Source organism: Pseudorca crassidens, chromosome 6 (genome assembly GCF_039906515.1).
Source record: "Pseudorca crassidens isolate mPseCra1 chromosome 6, mPseCra1.hap1, whole genome shotgun sequence".
Taxonomy (NCBI): domain Eukaryota; kingdom Metazoa; phylum Chordata; class Mammalia; order Artiodactyla; family Delphinidae; genus Pseudorca; species Pseudorca crassidens.
The window spans coordinates 58,293,808-58,317,644 of NC_090301.1; the positions used below are offsets into that span (position 1 = coordinate 58,293,808).

At 35.1% G+C, this 23,837-nt stretch overlaps 1 protein-coding gene across 4 annotated transcripts in view; it reads right to left on the bottom strand.

Moving 5' to 3' along the window:
• Window positions 1-379: 379 nt before the first annotated feature.
• SCRN3 (secernin 3) overlaps window positions 380-23,837 on the bottom strand; it is a 36,925-nt gene continuing 13,467 nt past the window's right edge. For 3 of the 4 annotated variants that reach the window (XM_067741503.1, XM_067741502.1, XM_067741505.1), the window contains exons 6-8: window positions 7,951-8,113; window positions 6,306-6,480; window positions 380-2,915 (exon numbers count right to left, since the gene is read on the bottom strand). In XM_067741503.1, the coding sequence (XP_067597604.1) occupies window positions 2,745-2,915; window positions 6,306-6,480; window positions 7,951-8,113 (509 nt within the window). In that variant the 3' untranslated portion in view covers window positions 380-2,744. The remainder of the gene's footprint in view (window positions 2,916-6,305; window positions 6,481-7,950; window positions 8,114-23,837) is intronic. The other variant, XM_067741504.1, reaches the window with a different exon arrangement.

A 23,837-nucleotide genomic window follows, 5' to 3' on the forward strand; every position in this document is an offset into this window, starting at 1 on the left:
GATTTTTTAAAATGAGCAGAAGATCTGAACAGATTCCTCATCAAAGAAGATAATATAGATGGCAAATAAGCATATTAAGAGGTGCTTTGCACCATATGTCATTAGGGAAATGCAAATTAAAACAATGAGATACTACTACATACCTATTAGAATGGCCCAAATCCAGAACACTGACAACAAATGTTGGCGAGGATGTGGAACAATAGGAACTCTAATTGACTGCTGGTAGGAAAGCAAAATGGTACGGTAGTCACTTTAGAAGACAGTTTGGCAGTTTCTTATAAAACTAAACATACTCTTCCCACACCATCCAACACTCATGTTCCTGGGTATTTACCCAACTGAGTTCAAACCATGTCTACACAAAAACCTGCACATGGATATTTATAGCAGCTTTATTCATAATTGCCAAGACACAGAAGCAACCAGACGTCCTTCAGTAGTGGATATCAGCAGCCAGGGTATCCGGACAGTGGAATATTATTCATCACTAAAAAGAAATGAGTTATCAAGCCATGAAAAGACATAGAGGAAACTTAAATGCATATTACTAAGTTAAGGAGCCAATCTGAAAAGGAGGCTACATACTGTATGATTCCACCTATACAATATTCTGGAAAAGCCAAAACTGTAGAGACAGTAAAAAGATGATTGCCAGGGGTTAGGGGAAGGGAGAGATGAATAGGTGGAGCACAAAGGATATTTAGAGCAGTAAAACTGTTCTGTATGATACTGTAATTGTAGATACACGTCATTATACATTTATCCAAACCCATAGAATGTACAATGAGTGAAACCTAATGTAAACTCTGGATTTTGGGTGATAATGATGTGTCAGTGTAGGTTCATCAGTTATAACAAATGTGCCACTCTGGTGGGGGATGTTGATGGTGGAGGGGAGGATAGAGGAACGGGGGTACGCGGGAACTCTGTACTTTCTTCTCAATTTTGCTTTAAGCGTAAAACTGCTCTAAAAATAAAGTCTATTTTTTTAAAAAAGTTTTAGGAGGGAAATTCATGAACATATTTAAAATTTTAATAGATCACTCTAGCTGCAGTGACCCATGTGGATGAAGATAAAGAGCAAAAATCGGTGCAGAAGAACTTAACTGCAGTGGTCCAGGTGAGAGCCTGGTACTAGTTTGGTCTAGCATGGTGTCAAAGGAGAAAGTGAAAACATGCGGGCCCTAGAGAGAGGCACGTTTCTGTGCCTAAATAAATCAATGAACTGCTTACCCTTAGTTTCCTCACATATTAAAAAAGAGAGGGGGGGGCATTTGGGGGTTGCCCAAGGGGCTTCATGATTTAGGAAGAACCTATCACTGAATTATATGTAAGGCAAACCAGAATTAACTGAGCATTTGATACAGTTTTCTTTTGTAATGGCAGCCCTGCATTAGACAAGAGCCATCAGGCAGATTATGATTTTTATGAGAGAATTTAAAAAATAATTTCTGAGGACTCTTTAAATATAATGATCCATTATTTTAGTAATAATCCTAATTGCAGTGATAGTGACCAATAAATATCATAATGCAATCAAACACCTAAAATGGAAATTTCTAGAAACCAATAAAAACATAGTGTTATTTTGAGTTGGATTTTTCTTTTGTTTATATTTCCAACTTTGAGTCTTACTTGGTAATCCCTATGTAACTTTAACAGAGTTTTTTTTGTTTGTTTTTTGCGGTACGCGGGCCCCTCACTGCTGTGGCCTCTCCCGTTGCGGAGCCCAGGCTCCGGACGCGCAGGCTCAGCGGCCATGGCTCACGGGCCTAGCCGCTCCGCGGCATGTGGGATCTTCCCGGACCGGGACATGAACCCGTGTCCCTTGCATCGGCAGGGGGACTCTCAACTACTGCGCCACCAGGGAAGCCCTTTAACAGAGTTTTATAATCTTTGGACAGGTATTATTATTCATATATAATGTTCATAATATATATTATAACGTTCTTAATGTTCATAATATGCTAATATTTCTGTTTCATCACCACTGTCTCATTCCTGTTCCTGTTTTCACTGAATGAACAGAAGTAAAAGATGAGAGAGATTTGAGACACCAAAATAATATCTCCTAAGGTCTTGGCTTATTCCATTTCCTAATCTCCCAGGAAAGCTCTTCTAAAAATATTAACATAAAAGTCTGTTAAGGGGTATGGGCGACAAAATGCTAGACAATTAGAGCTAAAAGCTCACTGGTCAGCTAAGTCTTGACAAAGAGCAAGTCTGAGTTTAATAAAACATTTGCATAATTAAAAGACTGGAATAAAACAATGTGTAAATCTAGAAAATTTTGCTAGAGCTGGATAATACTTGCCTAAAGCACAAAAAACTTACTAGTTGAGACAATATTTTCCATTACTAAAGAAAAATCTGCTTTCTGTTGTAACTGAGAAAATTGAGGACAATATATAATTATAATAAATGTATACATTATTTTAATGTTTCGTGCTTTATGCAGAATTGGATATTTAGTTACTGTGATTTTTAAAAAGGTATTGTGGCTAGAAAAAAAAATACAAGTCGGTACCTAAAGTGATACCTGGCTATCCATGATATATGTGTCCAATTCCAATGTTATTTTCTTTCTCAATATTTCATCAAGGCTACATGTAGTTTTAATAGCCAAGCTATCACCTGAATGCTATTAAAGAATAATCATATCTGCTCAAACTTAATTTATATTATTTACCAAGGTAACAGATTCTAATTTTGAGGAAAACTGCTGACCATTTATGCGATCACTAAGAACTAATATTTGGCTCATAAATTCTAATTTCATCTTTTGTACACTGAGGAAAAAGATTAACAATTTTATCCACATCAAGATGCTTGTTTTGAAGGATTGATTCCATCTCTTTGAATAGTTCCTTCTCCAGTTTGCTCATGTTGTCCAACATTGTTTTGGCTTTTTCCTGAACAATTAAAAAATAAAAATAAATAAATACACAGATACACATGTGTGCATGAGTACACACACGAGTCTAACAAAATTCCAAACCACCTCTACACACAAGGTTTGTTCATTCTGGTTTCAACTTCTGGTTCGGTTCCCCTTCTCCTATTCTTTAGATAAAGAAAGAATGAAATTCTTTGGGAAAAATCATTGTTCTAGATTCAGTTAATCTATTAACCACAAACTATAGTTATTTTTAGTAGAAAATACAATAACAATTATGTAGTATTAGTCTATAAGCAAGAAACTTAAAAGACAAATAACAGGTCAACTGAAAATTTGATATTAATTGTGGATGGGGAAGGTTGCTGAAAACTGAAGCTGAAATATTTTCATGAATTTGGATCTTCTACATTTAAAACCAGCATTATCAGATTAAACAAAGGAAATAGAACAGTGACGTTCAAGGGAAAGAGCAACTAAAAGAAAAGTCATTTTCTCTATGATTCCTCCTTGTATCAACAAGGGGGGGAAAAGGTCATGATTCTTATAGAAAGGAGCAATTTTTAAGTTATTAATGAATTACCATCATCAGTTAGAGGGTAGGTACTGACAGAAAAAGTGTATAAGAAGAGAGTTACTAGAAAGTGAGCATAATTTTTAAAATTTGAACCATAATGGGGCAGAACTCCACAAAACAAGGATTCTTAACTTTGACCTATACTTCAGTATAAAATTGTATGCAATTTTTTCTGAAGAAACACTGCACTTCATATCAGTGCAAAAAATGTATTTTATCAATAAATGGTATTAGAATAATTGGTCATCTCTTTGGAAAACGAAGTTAGAACCCTACTTCATAACACCCATAAAAATAAATTCCAGATAAAGAACTAATTTTTTTTCAAATATGCATATATGTATTTGAAAGAAAATACAGAAGTTATATTTATTTTGAGGTGAGGCAGCCCTTTTGAAGCATGAAATCAAGATGCCTTAAAGGAAAAGACTAACAAATGCAACCGATTAAATTTTAAACTTGTCTGACAAAAGAAGTTAAATAAACAAACTGAGATTAAAAATTTGCTACACAACAAAGTTGTTCACATATTTTTGCCTCTTTGAGGCAAAAGACAAAAACAACCAAGAATAAACTGAAAAACAGACTAAGGAAAATAATAGGCAAGTCATTTAAGAGGAAACACAAAGGCCAATAAACATGAAATTTTCAACCTCATTAGTAATCAAGAAATGTTAACTAAACTACCAGTAGGACTGACTCTCCCTAAAACATAAAAGTAGTTATTTACAGAGCCAGGACTAGAACCCAGGTCTCTGACACTTCTTCCCTCAAATCCCATTGTCTTTCCACTACTTCATGTTGTCAATCAACATTTAATACCTATTAAATACAGCCTAAAATAGTAACTGCTTTTAAATTTTATTTCATTATTACTTAGAAAAATGTCAATCAGCAATTTAATTTAGTTTAATGGGCATTTAGTAATAAGTCTACAAAACCCACCTCCCAGAAGCAGTATTTAAGGGGAAAAGGGAGCTAACAACTCTTGAGAACTATCATGAGCAATGAGAGCAGTGCAGAGGCTGCTCAGAAAGGAGGGGAAATCCCTCCAGAGCAGACATTCATGAAACATATCACTGAAGAACTTGAGCAAAGGCAAGAAGAACCAGGGGCTCATCATTTTTCACAGCACTGTGCTGAGTCTGGAGGATGGGCCAAGCCCATGGAGGGAATGACACTTCTGGGCCGGTGCACTGGGTCCTAGTCAGTGCACTTAATAGGCTCCTAGAACAAAACACTTGCCTCTCACTCCATGCCACTAGGCTACAAAAAGGTGTTTACACTGTAGGTCAGAAGTAAAACAAACTGGTCTCAGAAAAAAGCAGTAGTGTCAAGAATCTATAGCAAATAGAGGATCTGTACAGAGCTCTCTGCTTTAAGCATAAGCACGGGGGTGGGCCGGGGGGTGTGGGAGAGAGAAAAGCATGGCAACTATGTAAACATACTACAGAAAAAGGAAATAAGTAAATAATTGCCGGGGAGGAAAATTCATCTAATTCATTTAATGTAGAAAGAATGTAAATGTATATACCTTCACAAAGTAAAAGTTATTATAGGCAATAAAAATCAGAAGCGAAGCTGGTAGAAGCAGGTGAGAAAAGGTATAAGATGACCAATCTTTTCCTTCATTGCAAGGAATGAGTTGAGAGTTCTGAGAAAGGCCTTTAGGTAGCCCTTCCATTTCCTTCTAATCTATTTTTTTAATCTCTGGGGCAGAGACAGAAGAGGGCAGGAAGGCTGAAGAGGTATGAACATTATAAAATTATTTGTCTACCCATCAATCTATCTGTCCCCCCAAATTATATATCTACTTGTTTCTGGAGATGAGATTGTAGGTGATGTGTTTAATCTTTTATTATGCTTACATTTAAAAATAATAAGCATTTATCTTTTATTAAAACTTCAACTCATTATAATAATTATTATTTTAAGTCTATGGGGTGTCAAGTCACTTTCAATTAAAATTAATCTGAGGGTATATGATTAAGAACATTATTTTAGAGATCAGGTTAACTCCCCTCTAGAAGTTTTGTAGTTTTTGGTGTGAGATACACTAAGAAAGCTACTTAAACTCTCCAAGTCTCAGATTTCTTATCAGTAAAATGGAAACGATAATAGTACCTACCTGGGACTTCCCTGGTGGCACAGTGTTTAAGAATCTGCCTGCCAATGCAGGGGACACGAGTTCGAGCCCTGGTCCAGAAAGATCCCACATGCCACGGAGCAACTAAGCCCGTGTGCCACAACTACTGAGCCTGCCCTCTAGAGCCCGGGAGCTGCAACTACTGAGCCCACGTGCCACGACTACTGAAGCCCACATGCCTAGAGCCCGTGCTCCACAACAAGAGAAGCCACTGCAATGAGAAGCCTGCGCACTGCAACGAAGAGTAGCCCCTGCTCACCACAACTAGAGAAAGCCCGCACGCAGCAATGAAGAACCAGCGCAGCCAAAAATAAATAAATAAAATAAATAAATTTATTTAAAAAAAATAGTACCTACCTGATAAAGTGGTTGTGAAGATTAAATGAAATATCCCATGTAACAGTACCATGGTTCTTGGTGTATAATAAGTGTTCAATAAATGTTAGCTATTGTTATTATGTTTAATATACTAAATTTCTCTAAATTCGCAATATATTCTTAACCATTTTTTTAACCAAAGTTCAAAAATAATATAGCTCTATTATAGTCTAAGCATCTAAACTATTTTTAAACCTATTTTTATATAAAGGAAAGAAAGCTGAAATTTCAAAGTTCAAAATATGGATTGAATCATATTTTAAGTTATTCTTAATGATAAAACAGAGAATATAATCTAATCATACCTCCTTATTATCTAGTATTTCCAAGGCCTGTTGATGTTTTTGGTAGAGTAGGTGTCTTCTGTCAGGCTTAATGTTAAACTGTGGCTTCTTTTTAACTGAATCTTCAAATGTGGGTGAACTGGTGTCCAATAGTTGTGAAATATTTGGTATAAATATGAAAGGCTTAAAAACAGATCTAGAAGAAAAAGTATTAAGTTTGGTATCTGGGGATATAAAAATATTCAGCCGAAAAAAAAATATTCAGCATTATTCTAAATCTTCTAAGATTCCCTTTAATTTCTACTAATTTATAACATACTAATTGTTCCTGTCATACTACTTATACCCATGCCTGTCTTCCCTGGTACACTGGGATCTCCTTTTGGGGCAAGGGATCATACTTTATTGAGCCTTATATTCCCATGAACCTAACAAAGGGCCTGGCATATAAACAGTGTCAAGTAAAATTATAGTTCATCATTTTCTACTGCAAATTCCACAGTTGGAGGGTAAGAACAATCCTCAATGTAACAGATTGAGCATTAGGATTTGGGATGAAAATAAGCAGCAGTATTAATAAGGGATTCACAAGTTTTATTCCTTTTTCTGGAAGATATCTTTAATAATATGAAAGATTATAATGCTAAGAGGTAGTGAATATAAGATCACTTCTAAATGTAATGTGCATTAAGTTTTATGAGACACCAATGATTTAAATCAAGGTAGTCTGTATATATCCTACTTAAGATATAACTTGAACTATTGATATTTTGTTTTACACGTATGTATTTTCTAGATCATTTAACCTTTTTACTCTTACTCATCATCTAATATTTAATACTGAAATCTGCATTAGAAAACCAATCTACTTTTTTTTTTTTTTTTTCTTTTTGGTACGCGGGCCTCTCACTGTTGTGGCCTCTCCCCGTTGCGGAGCACAGGCTCCGGACGCGCAGGCTCAGCAGCCGTGGCTCACGGGCCCAGCCGCTCCGCGGCATGTGGGATCTTCCCAGACCGGGGCACGAACCCCCGTCCCCTGCATCGGCAGGCGGAGTCTCAACCACTGCGCCATCAGGGAAGCCCCAATCTACTTGTTTTTCTTGACAATTTTAAATCTAGTTAGGGAAAGAGGGAGTAGGGATAACTGCGTACCAGAAACTATAAACATTTTCGTCCCATATGAATGAGAATAGTTATGGCAATGATACACATAGGAAAATGGCAGACTAAAACCTGAATAGAAAATGCATTCAAAAGACTTCTCTGGTGGCGCAGTGGTTAAGAATCCGCCTGCCAATGCAGGATACAGGGGTTCGAGCCCTCGTCTGGAAAGATCTCACATGCCACGGAGCAACTAATCCCGCGTTCTAGAGCCAGCACTACTGAGCCCATGTGCTGCAACTACTGAAGCCTAGAGCCCAAGCTCCGCAACAAGAGAAGCCACCGCAACGAGAAGCCCGCGCACCGCAACCAGAGAAAGCCTACGTGCAGCAATGAAGACCCAACGCAGCCAATAATTAATTAATTAAAAAAAAAAAGAAAATGCATTCAAAAATTATTGTGGTATTTGTGCAACAAAAATTTAGCCTGACAAAATCATCACCAAACTAATGACTCTACCCTACCCCTGACCCCCTGCCTGGTTTATAGTATTTTGTGACTTTACCTCTCAGGATCAGGAGTCCCTGTAAGGAAGTGGATGCAAGGAACGTTGGAGTCTTGAGGTAAAATAGAAACCATGCTTGCAGTGGTCAGGAATTCTCCCTCCATATTAATGCCACTTGGTTTATCTCGGAGAATTTCCATCATTGTTTCAAAGGTTATGTTTCCTAGGGAAATGAATTTTAAGACGATCAAATACATATGCATTTGCAGGTTGGCATCCTGCAATTATGAACTGCTTTCTCTATTGATAATACATAATATGAGACACTGGTCTAGGTATAAATTAAGTAAGACTGACTATAAGCAAATCTTGTACCATAACTGTTAGACTCACTGCACTGTCCCAAGGAAGATTTTTTTCTAATATAAAATATACAAAATCTCAAAACATTATAACAGGTTAAATCTGTTATTTCCTAAGAAGATGAAATCAATAATGCAAAATATACTCAATCTCACTGCCCTTCCAAAAATTTTTAAGAGGTATGTAGTTAACAATTAACTAATGACAATAATAACTATTATCTGAGTCTATCCATTCTGGGAACCAAATATTAAGAGAATATTGTGCTTAGTTTCCAATATTATACCAGATGTTCTTTACAAAATAACAAATTATTTTTCCTGTAATATAATTGCTATGCCTGACATTAATACTCTTGTATGAAAGTGTGAACTGTAACCTGAGTGGGAATGAAGGAGGCAAAAGACATTATTGGCTAATGGAATTTGTATGTACATAGTTCCACTGGACTACTTTAAAAATTTAAATGTCCATCATGTGTAATGAAAATAAATGGCATTATATTCTGTTTTCTGCTTTCATAGGTAAAGTTTGATATTTTAAGGAGATTTTTTTGAGAAAAATAGAAGAAAATCTATCTCTTTAGCAAACACAACATGTCCATGAGAACCTCAGAATCCCATATTTGGAAGGCATTTCCACCAAAAAATTTTAAAAGCCAATCATGCCCTCAGACAGCTCTGTTTCTTTCTATATATATCCATAGTCAAAGATGTGATTTAGGATCTATCTCATGACAAGATGAATAATCTTACCCTTCCACAATGCAGTCCTCCAAAAGTAGCCAAAATATCTTCTACTCACATGATAATAATTCTCTTCTCCAAAATTTATGACTCAATTCTCCCTGAATCACATTAGGACTCCTTCAAATTAAAACTTACTACTAAGCTTAACTTAAATAAACTTTTCCTCTCCATCTGTCTTTTGTCTGTATTGGTCCTATCTTTTGTTTATCTTGATCCTATCTCTGCCATCAGATTATAAATTCCTGATCTTTTGTCTGTATTGGTCATATCTCTGCCATTAGATTACAAATTCTCTCAAGACAAGAATGGGATTTTCTCTGTTTAGTTCTCATTCACTCAACAAATATTTATTGAACACCTATTAAATGCCAGGCACTGTCCTAGGCAATGGATAGATAGATAGACACAGACAGACAGAAAGACAGATATTGATAGATTTAGACATGGATATACAGCTCTGTGAATATAAAGAAATGAAAGTCCCCTGATCCAATTTCAATTAAGGTAACCACAGTTAACAATTCAAAAAGGATTTCTCCTGGGACTTCCCTGCTAAGACTCCACGCTCCCAATGCAGGGGGCCCAGGTTCGATCCCTGGTTGGGCAACTAGATCCCACATGCATGCCACAACTAAGAGTCCACATGCTGCAACTAAAAACAAAAGATCCCGCATGCCACAACTAGGACCCGCTGCAGCCTAAATAAATAAATAAATAATAAATAAATAATTTTTTTTTAAAAAAAGATTTCTCCTGAAGAGTTTCAGAACAGGTCTGAAATTTTTTCTTTGAATAAATGCAAGAAATTCTCATTATCAGAAGAAAATTGGTACCAGAAAATAGCCACTTAAAGCAACATATTTAAAATAAGAATCAAAACTTCATGGTATGTAGTGGAGGAAAAGGATTGACTGGATCTTTAAAATGAAATTAAAATACAAAAATAAGTTTACATAAGCTTATAGTTAACAAAATTTAGGTTAAAATTTTAATATGCTAATTCTTAGAACAAAGAATGAAACAAGTGTAATTTTTACAACAAAATGGTAAGAGAATTTGACTTTGACTATTGCAGAATGATCATACAGATAATGATTGCAAAAATATATGAGGACTTCATCAAGTTTCTCAAGTCCCTCTCTTAATTCTTTTTTTTTTTTTTACTGTATAATAATTTTATTTTTTTCCTTTTTAAAAATTTTTTGGAGTATAGTTGATTTACAATGTTGTGTTAGTTTCAGGTGTACAGCAAAGTGAATCAGTTATACATATACCTACTTTTTTTTTTTTTTTTTTAGATTCTTTTCCCATGTAAGCCATTACAGAGTATTGAGTCGAGATCCCTGTGCTATACAGCAGGTTGTTATTAGTTATCTATTCTTAATTATTTAACATTCAAATCATTTTCTTTTGAAGCACTTTGTTGTGTTACTGCTCTCAGTTTTTCTTCAGTTGTCAATAGGTCTAACTCTCTGTTCATTTTTTATTTGCCAATGGCTTTGTATGTGACCTAATCAGTATCTAATGTTAATTTCATGGGCTTCTGGAAATCTTGCATCTTTTGTAAGACTTTCAGTTTGTATTTTATTTGTATTGTGTTAATAATCATTAAGAGACATCAACAAAAATATTGACGCAAAGAAGAGGAAGGATAGTGTTAAATTGGGAAAGATATTTGAATGAGGACAAATTTTATAAATAGATGGTTCATCAGTGATTATCTTTATGTTTAAGACTACCTTTGCTTCCTTATGCAACCCCTGTAACTTTGGGGCATCAGACTGAAAATTCAGATAAAATGGACATCCCTCCTACCATCCATCACAACTTGCTGCAATCTTTGCTTCATTAACCAGCTGATATATGACTAAAATGAGGTCATTTTTTTAAAGTATCTACATCTCCCCAATTTTCTTATATGACCTCCTAATTTTTCATGCTTGTACAAAGTTTATATTCCCCAAAGTATAATTCGACAAGAAAATTAAAATAGGATCACTAACATATAATTACTTACCTGAAAAACCAAAGAGAATAGATTTTAAAACTATGAAAAAAAATAGACTATCAATGAGGTGTCCCATTAAATAAGTAAAAACACTCAACAGCTTTCTTATAGATCAAAACCAACCAATTAACAAACATAATAGAAAAATATTCCATTCACATTACCAGTAAAAAAATATTAAATATCCAGAAAAAAACTTAAAAGTCAAGTGGAAATCAGTAATCTAAGCTTCCACCTTAACAAACTAGAAAAAGAAGAGCAAAATAAGCTCAAGGCAAGCAGAAGGAATAAATAATACAGATAAAAGCAGAAATCAATGAAATTGAAAGCAGAAAACAGAAAAGTCAATGAAACAAAAAGTGGTTCTTTGAAAAGATCAATAAAATTGACAAACCTCTAGCTAGACTGACAGAAAAAGAGAAAACACAAATTACAAAATTACCAATATCAGAAATGAAACAGGGGTATCATGACAGACCCTGCAGACATTAAAAGCATGATAAAGGAATACTATGAACAACTCTATACCCATAAATTAGCAACTTAGAAGAAATGGACCAATTATTTGAAAAGCACATATTACCAAAACTCACTCAATATGAAATAATTTGACTAGCCCTATATCTCTTAAAGAAATTGACTTTAAAACTTCCAGAAATCTCCAGGCCCAGATGTTTCACTGGAGAATTCTACCAAACATTTGAGGAAGAATTAACTCCAAATCTACACAACCTCTTCCAGAAAATAAAAAAGGAGGGAACACGTCCTGACTCATTTAATGGGGCAAATATTACCCTTATACCAAAACCAAACAAAGACAGTACAAACAAACCAACACAGACCAATATCTCTCATGAATACAGATGCAAAATCCCTCAATAAAATATTAGCAAAGAGAACCCAACAATATATAAAAAGAATTATATACCATGACCAAGCTGGGTTTATTCCCAGGATACAAGGCTTGTTCAATATTAGAAAATCAATGTAATCTATCATATCAACAGGCTAAAGAAAAAAGAGAATCATATCAACTGACACAGAAAACGCATATGACAAACCTCAGTATCTATCCATGATAAAAACTCTCAGCAAACAAGGAATAGTGGAAAACTACCTTAACTTGATTAAGTTGACAAAGTACATCTACAAAAAGCTACAGCTAATACTATACTTAATGGTAAATGACTAAATGCTTTCCCCCTAAGACTGGGAACAAGGCAAGGATGTCTGCTCTCACCATTCTTATTCAGTATAATACTTGAAGTCCTAGCCAGCACAATAAGGCAAGGAAAGGAAATAAAAAGCATACAGATTGGAAAGGAAGAACTAAACTGTCCCTATTTGCAGGTGGCATGATAGTCTATACATAAAAATCCCAAGGAGTCTAACCAAAAAAAAAAAACCCCAAAAAACAAACCTCCTAGAACCAGTAAATTCATTTAGCAAAGTCACAGAATACAAGATCAACATACAAAAAAGTAATTAAAACAATCTGAAATTTTGAAAAGAAGTTCTTATTAAGAAACAATTTGTTTAGGCTCTATAGAAGAGAACTAGAGACACTGTTTTCTCATTTAGGTTGAAACTGCAAATTTTGTAGGTCCAACTTCACTTATAGAATCTATTCTAAAGAAGTAATTTTGAAATGCAGACAAACTTAATAAATAAGATGTTCACATGATTTACAGTGGTAAAAGGGAAACAACCAAATAGTGAACAATACCATTTGTGTCCTCCCCTCCACCAGTTACTATGTTCCAGAAGGTCACAGACTGTATCATGTCTGCCACTATGTGGCCCCATGCCTAGCACAGAGCAAGTGTTTATAAAAGATTTCTTTAACAACAACAAAAAATGTCAATATGGAAGACCTAGACAAATAAAATTACAAAAGTCTACTTAGAACAGAAAAGAAAAATTCAATAAATGGACAACCATATCTTGTTCTTGACTAGGAAGGCAATATTATTAGATGTGAATTCTCCCCTAAAATAATCTATAGTTTTAATTCAAATCCAATCAAATCTCAAAAAGATTCTTTGGGGAGAAGCTGGAAAAATGATTGTAAAATTAACCTTGAAAAATGAACAGTCAAGGATTGTCAGGAAAATTCTGAAAAAGCAGAATAATGAGGAAGTATTTGTCTTACCACATTAAAAAAAAAACCCTGTAAATTCATTCATATCGTCCTTTGGCTCATAAAGCAAGTATTGAGCACTTATTATGTATACTTACACGGTTCTCAATGAAACTGGACAAATACAGTAATCTAATTTACACTTGGGTTTACTTAGGAATTTAATATTTGATAAGGCTGGTTGGCGTTTCAAATCAACAGAAAAGATAATTCATTTAAAATGTGGTGTTGAGATCACTGGGTAATCATTTGAGAAGTGAGGAAAAAAACAATAAGCCTAATTCATATTTTATTTTAGTATAATTTCAGAAGAATTATAAATTTTAAAAATAAAACTATAAATATAAGATGTAGATAACCATTTCTGGTACAGTGAAATGGCCATTCTAAAAGCATGACATCAATGCTAGAAACCATATAAGAGCAATTCCACAGGGGACAGAATCAACCATTTTATTATTACTTTTCTATTTATGCCAGCTATTGTTTTTCCCTTTTTATCCTTTCTTGCCCTCTTTTGAATTTAACAAGTATTTATTATTCTATTTCTCCCCTGTTAGCTTATTACTTATATATTCTTTTATTATTTTCTTTGCTTTTTTTTTTTTTTTTTTTTTTTTCTTTTTCGGTACGCGGGCCTCTCACTGTTGTGGCCTCTTCCGTTGCGGGGCACAGGCTCCGGACGCGCAGGCTCAGCGGCCATAGCTCACGGGCCCAGCCGCTCCGCGGCATGTGGGATCTTCCCAGACCGGGGCACGAACCCGTGTCCCCTGCATCGGCAGGCGGACTCTCAACCACTGCGCCACCAGGGAAGCCCTATTCTTTTATTATTTTATTAGTTTCTCTTGACTTATTACAGTCTGCCTTAAATTAGTTCTTCACCACTTAGTTAACGCAAGGACCTTGTAACACTTTAACTCCAATTATTCCTCCTGTTTTTAGTGCTATTCTCATACATTAATTCTGCTGTGTTCATCTGGATCCTCTGAGAAGCAGATGCCACAACATGAGATTAAATGTACAAGGATTTTATGAGGGAAAATGCCTATGAGAGAAAATGGGGAGGAAGTTGGACTGTGACAGAAGTCCGAGCCTGGCTTTACTAGAGAGGGAAGAAAGGTTGGGTGAAAGTGACCTAGACTGCAACGCCACCTAAGGAAAGCTTTGCAAGGCCCTTAGGGAGTCTTTGACCCAGAGTCGGCCATCAGAGGAGTCCAATGACCCCAGGAATGGGCCTACCTTAGTCTCCCTGCTGCTTTCAGTCATTGGCCAGGAGCAGCCTGTGGGAAGCGCAGCCTTGGTACTACATGAATTCAATGCACAACAGAATTTGAGCACTGCAGCTATGGCCATTGGTCATAAAATTATTATTATTTTAAACACACAATATTCATTTAGTTTCACGCACGTATTTACTGTTTCTGTTGCTCTTCATTCACTCCTGCTTACCTTGCCTCTATCAAAGATCATTTTTCCTGCCTGAAGAATGGCCCTTAGTATTCCTTTTAATGCCAGTTGGCTAGTGACAAATTTTCTCAATTTTATTTCAACTTTACTTTTGGAGGATATTTTCAGTGGGTATAGAATTCTAAATTGGTAGTTATTATCTTTCTCCATCACTTTACAGATGTCATTTTATAGTCTTCCAGATTCTTTCTCTTTTGAAAAGTTATGTCAGTCTTATAGTTGTTCCTTTGAAGATAATACATATTTTCTCTCTGACTGCATTTAAGATTTTCTGTTTATTTTCCCCTTTTAGCAATCTCACTATGATGTGCCCAGGTGTGGTTTCCTTTTATTTATTCTTGGGATTTGCAGAGCTTCTTGAAGCTGTGGCTTGATGACTTTTATTAGTTTGGAAAAATTCTTGGCCAGTATCTCTTCGAATCTTGCTTTTGCCCCTCCATATTCTCTCTCTCCTTTCCTGCTGGGACTCCAACTACATATATATGAGACCTTTCAGTGAGTCCTATATGGCTCTCACACTCTTGTTGATATTTTCCAAAATCTTACCTCTGTTTCAATCAGGGAACTTTCTACTGATCTTCCAGTTCACTAATTTTTTTCTTCTGCTATGTCTAATCTGTTGTTAAACTAATCTATTGAATTCTTTTTTTTTTTTTGCAGTACGCGGGCCTCTCACTGTTGTGGCCTCTCCCGTTGCGGAGCACAGGCTCCGGATGCGCAGGCTCAGCAGCCATGGCTCACAGGCCTAGCCGCTCTGCGGCATGTGGGATCTTCCTGGACCAGGGCACGAACCCACGTCCCCTGCATTGGCAGGCAGACTCTCAACCACTGCGCCACCAGGGAAGCCCCTAATCTATTGAATTCTTAATTTCAGTTATTAGAAATTTACAGTTCTATTATTTCCATTTTGTTCTCTTTTATAGATTTCAGTTCTCTGATGAAATTCTCCATCTTTTTGTCTAATTTTCTTGAACATATAAAACATATTACTTTTAAAGTCTATATCTGATAAAACTAATTTGGGGATAACCAGTGGGTCAGTTTCTACTGTCTGCTTTCTCTTGATTTTCAATCACTTGGTCCTATTTCTTGACATGTCTGATAATTTTTTATTGAATGTTGGACACTATAGATTAAAATCTGTAGAGGCACTGCATGATATTTTCCTCCACAGAGTATTTAATTTTCTTCTGGCAAACAGATGGAATATAGGTAGATTACCTATTGATCCAGCTGAGACTGGTCTATTCTGTTTGTTCTTATTCCTAAAGTGTAGCCTTTCTGGGGTTTTAACTGAAAGCCTGGGGTATTTCCCAGGCCCCTTCTTCTTGGTTGTTCATCAAATCCAATTTTTGTCCCTAAGGCCTTGTGAGACTGCCAAAATCTCTACTTAACGTTTTAAGCTCTTGGTAACTACTCATCCTACAGAGTCTCATCCTACATATGCACGGCTTAGAAGTCAGCAACTGCTTTAAGGAGAAACTGTGACATATGGAAGGTCAGACTCTTCTCAGAGTGCACATAGTCTTTTCCCAATCTCCTGGATCTAGGCCTCTCATATCCTAACTGTTTTGGGTGTTCACCATGCCTTCAAACAGTGGGTTTTATTTTCCCAGCTTTTAGTTATTCTTGGGGAGAGGTTAGTCTCGTACTAGCTACTCCCTGTTAACCAGAAGCGAATGTCCAGCTTTGTGCTTTTAACCACTCCAATTTTATGCCTCCCATTTATTAAATACATCAGTCTCTTTTTACCCTCAAGTAGTATCAATTTCTGAATAACAGTAATGAATGTGGTAGACCCATACTGTAACAAGTACAGTTTAAAAAAATAACACAAAACATATAGTTCCTGTCAGCGGATAAGATATTTTCAGATACTTTGTATGGAAATGTTTAATTACTTCATTAAAATTAGTTCTAAAGAAACAAATAACTCTCATTTAACATAGTTGGTTGACCACAGGTATGTTTTTCCTCTCTCCCCAAACCCTACTACAATGACAGCAAAGGAATAAAAAATGAAATTACTCACAAAGACAAAGAAAGCATGAAGAGCAAGAATTTCCCCCCATCCCCATGATATATGGGAATAATTAAAAGAACAAAAGCTTACATCAAGTCTGCACCCAAATTGTGATTTTTGTGACATTTCAAATTAAAATTGATTTCCATATAAAACAGTCTAATGTTCCACCCTCAGTTAATCACGCAAACTTCCGTTTTATGTTAATAGCAAATTTTCACTTTCTACATAATATAGCTATGACTTCAAATTCAAGAAAAATAATGTATAGATAACTTGTTACAGGAGCAATATCTTTCTGTTAGTTTTGAAAAAATGCAGGAAGAAAAAAAAAAGGATACACCTGAAAACAACCCTTAATATTAAAACTAAACAATAAAGCAAAAGCCATCCACATCTATCACACATATAGCTTCTGCACCTAGTGAGATTTTAGAATGATTCAAATATAAATTCCTGTAAATGGCAAGTTTTAACAAAAACAGTGTCAGAACCATAACACTGCAGTAACACAGGTATTATGAAAATGTTTTCTGTAGTCAAAACCTACAATTCTCAAAATGAAAGAAGGATTTACATGATCACTTGAGTAGGATAACTATATGTAATCCACTTGTAAGCACTGAATAAGTACTGAGACTGCAATGGCAGGGTTCACTACAATGAATGCAAAACACAGGGTACAATTTCACTGCAATTTAAACTAGTTATTTAAAATACAAGAGTGAATATAGATACAATTTGGATATACATGCAGCACAGTTAATAGCTATCAGGTAGGAATAGTTGTAAAGAACAGAGGTACGCTCTTCCATCTAGAAGACTCATAGGAAGAATTAGCCATAATGTACTAGTAGACAATTTTCTATAAAAGTACTGGAAAGACATTTATTCTTTTGGCAAAGCACAGAAAGTGGGATGAACTATACTTCATACTTAAGGGAAAAATAAGTTTCATGTCAGATGCATCTATTACTATAATATTTTATGCATTTCAAATCTATAATTCAGTTATTTTGTAGTTAAATATAACAGAATTAATTATCATGATACAGTGGCTAATTAATTTATAATTATTTCTACCTATTTTTTCTTCCTTTCGTTCGATCACCCTAAACCTTATGATTCTTGACATTTTCCTCTCCGCCTTAATTATGTGTTGTTATTCTTCATTTTTTAAGAATACCTGCTAATTTTATGTCTTAAGCCTTTAGGTTTATTGCCAGAAAAAAAGGATACAACAATGATCTTTGTTAAACTACCTGCAAATTACAATTTAATTCAATTCAACTAATAATCCTTTGTTAATTTAACAAAAAAAAGAAACTTATTAAGCACACACACACTAGTGCAAGACACTGAACTAGGTGCTGAGAGGAATATAAGGACAAATGAGAGTCCCTTTTTTTTCAATTTCATACAGGAGACAAATGAAGAGCACAAACACAACTTCCTCTTTTGTAAAATGAAGATAATACCTACTTCACATGGTTGCTTAAAGAAAATAATGTAATCACTTTGCACAGTGTCTAGCCTTTGATACACTTTTTTAATAAATAGGAGTAGGTGTTGCTGCAACCAGTACTCTGTCTCTACTTTTACAACAACAGTAAGCCTAAAATCAAAATCCTTAGAATAACATATTTTAGCATTTTCTACATATATATCTATATGAAAAAAGATAGTTTAAATAACCTACTTATAAAATGGCAAACTAATATTAAGAAACTTTATAGGAAACTTTTCAAATGATGACATTCTTCTGGAAATTAAAATATATTAAATACTTTGAAAACAATGATGTTAAGGCATTCTAAAAACATTCTGTCACAAACTTTTTTCTGCTATACATATAATTAATTTGTTTAATGAATACCTGAGAAGCAAGTATCAATCACTGACTTATCTATCTCTGAGTAGTTGCTTTCTGATTGATTTATAGAACCATTTTATCCTTCAAGTGAAGGAAGATAAATCAGTCACAGATTTTTATTAGTGGAAAGACCCTTTTAGCATTTATCTGCCACCCAATAATCTTCTAAATAAAAGTTATTTTTCTGGAATTATTTGGAGGCGAATAGACAAAGGTACATTACTAGTAATTTTTTAAGAGTTAGTAGTAACCAAATAAAAAAATGGAGAAAAGATATATTAAGAACAGGAAAGTTATTTAAAAATTATAAATTAACATAAGAATATGGTTAACCTCACTAATAGAAATATATTTTAAAGTAATTTTAAAGTAATTTTAAAGTAATAACATGCCAATTTTGCCTAAAAATTTAACAAGATGGCATAAAAACAATATCCTATATTGGTAAATATATTAGAAAATGGGCACTCAAATATTACTGGTGGAAATTTAAATTGATGCAACTTTTCTGGTGGTCATTTTGGCAATGAGTTTCAAAAGCCTTAAAACATGCACATGCTTTGACCCCACATTCTACTTGTAGGAAATTATTCTGGGAAAATAAACATGGATGTGAAAATAAAGAAGCTATAAGCATATTGTATAATTTTAAGTGGTACAAAACTAAAAACAAACTAAATAACAGAGAATTTGTTAATTAAAGTATGATTCATACAATCAATCTTTACTATATAATGATAAAATACAACCACATGGAAATAAATAATATACCAAAATAATAGAATACCATGCATCTGTTAAAAATGAGAAAGTTCTATATATATTAAAATAGAATGTTCTACATTATATATTGGTAACTAGAGAAAACTTATGTGCAGAAGAGTGTGTATGGCATGCTACCATTTCTGTAAAAAGGAGAAGAATATCTATACATATTTGTTTCATTAAGCATACATCATCTCTGAAGGCATATACAAGGAAATGCCTGTAGGAAAAAGGACTGAACAGGGGCATGTTAGAAGGGAGAGGCTTCACTCTATATACTCTTGTATACCTCTGAATTTTGAATCATGTGAATATATTTATTTTTATAAGTAAAAGAATGTCATAGAATATTAAATGACATGGGAAGGAGTTCTGCTTTCATTTAGGCTGAGTAAGCTTCCATCATACTAACCCTCCCTCAGATAACTATAAACTTGGGACAAAATACACTAAGGCTCTTTACTGTGAGCAAAAGCAGGAAAATTCTGGAGGAGAGGTGACACTTGGAAGACGGGATGAAGCACAGAATAAATTTCCCATTTTTGTTACGGCTTTAGCCTAAGGGAAGGCCACGGTCAATGCTGTGCAATGTGGCGCAGGTAGTTATAGAAAACCTTGGTCTTTCTGGCCTGAAGAACCAGAGGCCAACTACCGGTACTAGAAGGTGAAGGGAGAATCGCAGAAAGGAGAGAGTTATAGAGAGGAACCCCCAAATTCTTTGTAAAAAAAAAAAAAAAAACTGTGCCCAAATCTCCATCTGTTTCATGAATCAGCATATGTGGGGGAGAATGATAGCAGCTCAGCTAAAGATAAAAGAACGAAACTGGAATTTGAGCTGCTGACCAGGAGACAGACTTTGCAGACAGAACACAACCAATTCAATTGCTAAATCAAAAGTTATTGATATTTCTTCCTAGGTGAGTTTTGGTGATTGGTGGCTTTCAAGGAATTGATTCATTTCCTCTAAGTTACTGAACACACTTAGAGCTGTTTATAGCGTTTCCCTATTATCCTCCTAATGTCTACGGGGTCTATAATAATATCTGTTTTCCTGACATGTAACTTGTGTTTTCTTCCTTTTTTTTTTTTTCTTTGTGGAGCTGAGTGTTTCAATTTATTAATCTTTTCAAAGAACAAGCTTTTAGTTTGATCCATTTTCTCCACTGTTTTGTTGTTTTCAATTTTATTGATTTCTGCACTTTATTATTTCTTTCTTTTCTTTCCTTGGGATTTTTTTTTCTTTAGTTTATTAAGGTGAAAGTTTACATTGTTGATTTGAGACCTTTCTTATTCTCTAATATAAGCACTTAATGCTTTAAATTTTCCTGTAAACACTACTTTTGCTGCATGCTATAAATTTTGGTATACTGATTTTCATTTCATTCCACTCAAAATATTTTCTAATTTCCCTGGAGACTTCTTTTTTGACCCATACATTTAAAGTGTGTTGTGTGGACTTCCCTGGTGGTGCAGTGGTTAAGAATCTGCCTGCCAATTCAGGGGACACGGGTTCGAGCCCTGGTCTGGGAAGATCCCACATGCCGCGGAGCAACTAAGCCTGTGCGCCACAACTACTAAGCCTGTGCTCTAGAGCCTGCGAGCCACAAATACTGAAGCCCACGCGCCTACAGCCTGTGCTCCACAACAAGAGAAGCCACCTCAATGAGAAGCCTGCGCACCGCAACCAAGAGTAGACCCCGCTCGCCGCAACTAGAGAAAGCCCGTGCGCAGCAACGAAGACCCAATGCATCCAAAAAAAATTAATTAATTAAAAAAAAATAAAGTGTGGGCTTCCCTGGTGGCGCAGTGGTTGAGGGTCCGCCTGCCGATGCAGTGGACGCGGGTTCGTGCCCCGGTCCGGGAGGATCCCACGTGCCGCGGAGCGGCTGGGCCCGTGGGCCATGGCCGCTGGGCCTGCGCGTCCAGAGCCTGTGCTCGGCGGTGGGAGAGGCCACGGCAGTGAGAGGCCCGCGTACCGCAAAAAATAAAAATAAAAAAATAATAAAGTGTGTTGTGTGATTTCCAAGTATTAGGGATTTTCCAGATATCCTTATGTAACTGATTTCAAACATAATTTTATTATTGTCAAAGACTGGACTTTGTTATGTCTCTTTTTAAGATTTGTTTTATGATCCAGGATATGGTCAACTTAGTGTATGTTCCATGTGCACTTGAAAAGAATGTGCATTCCACTGTTGTTGGGTGGAGAATTCTATAAACATCAGTTAGATCCAGTGGTTGATATACTGTTCAATTCTTTCATATCCTTGCTGATTTTCTGTCCACTGGTTCTTCCCATTACTGAGAGAGAAGCATTGCAGTCTCCACCTATAATTGTGGAACTGTCTACTTCTCCTTTCAGTTCTGTTAGTTCTTACTTCATATATTTTGAAGATTTGTTGTTAGGTTCATATACATTTACCATGGAGAAAATAATAACCCTGAAATGACCCTTTTTTGATTATGTGATATGTCTCTCCCTGGTAATGTACCTTGCTCGAAAGTCTACTTCATCTAATATTTATATAGCCAACCCAGCTGTCTTTTGATCAGTGTTTACATGCTATAACTTCTCCCATTCTTCTACTCTTCGCCTACTTAAAGTGAGTCACTCATACACAGCATATAGCTGAGTCATGGTTTGTTTTTTTTACTTCAGTCTGACACACTTCATCTTTTAATTGGTATGTTTAGACCACTTAACAATGTAATTATAGATATGATGAACTTTAGATCTACATTATATAGTTTTATGTTCGATGCTTCTATTTTTATTCTTCCATTTCCCCTTTCCTGCCTTCTTTTTGAATATTTTCTTAGTATTCCATTTTAATTCATGTGTTGGGGTTTTTTTTACTGTATCTTATTACATAGCTTTTTAAATAGTTGCTCTAAGGCTATAATATACAAAATTCAATTATCTGTTTACTAGAATCAATATTTTACAGCTTTAAGTACAATGTACAAACCTTAACACCATATGTACTCCCCTCTTTATACTGTGATTATCATGTGTATTATAGGAAATGTAATTTTGGCTTATAACTGTTAGACATATTATTAAGGTCTTAAGAGGAGAAACATGGTATTATATTTACCCCAATATTTACCATTTCTGTGGCTCTTCCTTCATCTCTGAAGTTCCATGTTTCGCTGTGCTATCACTTCCCTTCTATCTAAAAAAATTCCTTTAGCATTTCTTTTATAGCAGGAATACTGGCAACAAAGTCTCTTAGTTCTCCCACATGTCAGGATGTTTTTATTTCACCTTCATTCCTGAAGAATATTTTGTCTAGATACAGAATTCTTTTCTTTCAGAGCTTTAAAAATGTTGTTTCACTGCCTTTAGGCATCTATGGCTTATAATGAAAAACACACAGGAATCATTTTTTACCTATATATAATGTGTTACTTTTCTTTAGCTGCTTTTAAGGCTTTTTGTCTTTGGTTTTCAGCAGTTTGTGCATTTAGGCATGGATTTCTTTTCATTTATCTTGTTTGAGGTTTGCTAACTTTCCTGAATCTGTAAATTTAAGTCTTTTGCCATTTTGAGAAGTTTTCAACCATTATTTATTTAAAAACTTTTCTGCATCACACTCTTCTCTCCTTCTGAGACTCTAATGACTCTAGATGTTTAGATATTATCCCACAGTCCCTAGGGCTCTGTTCTGTTTCTTTGTTTCAATTTTTTTTCTCTCTGTGTTCATATTAGATAATTTCTACTGATCTATCTTCAAATTCACTGACACTTTCCTCTGTCATATCCATTCTGCTATTGAGCCCATCAGAGGAATTTTTTACTTTGGTTACTGTGTTTTTCAATTATAAAATTTCCATTCAGTTCATTTTTATAGCTTCTACTTCTCTGCTGAGATGCTCTACTTTCCCATTCATATTGGGAGTGTTCACACTTAAAATAGCTGCTTTAAAGTCTTCATTTGAATGGCACAAATGAACCTATCTACAAAACAGAAACAGACTCATGGACATAGAGAACAGACTTGTGGTTGTCAAGGGGGAGAAGGTTGGGGGAGAGATGGAATAGCAGGTTGGGGTTAGCAGATGTAAGCTATTAAACATAGAATGGATAAACAACTAGGTCCTACTATATAGCACAGAGAACTATATTCAATATCCTATGATAACCCATAATGGAAAAGAATATTAAAAAGAATATATATATATAGATATATATATACGTTTAACTGAATCACTTTGCTGTACAGCAGAAATTAACACAACATTGTAAATCAACTATACTTCAATCAAAAAAATAACTGAATAAAGTCTTCATTTGATAATCCCAACATCTAGATCATCTTGTGGTTGGTATCTATTGTCTTTTCCCTTCCAAGTTGTTGAGATTTTCCTGGTTTTCATATATTGGGTAATTTTGGATTGTATCATTTAGATTATGTTATCTCATAACATTATGTTATGAGATTTTGGGCCCACTTTCTGTCCACACCCAGTGCATAGTTCCAGCAATCATACTGTTTGAAACCAGGCCAGGTGATATGGAAGGAAAAAAACCATGAAACTCACTGCTGGATGAATTC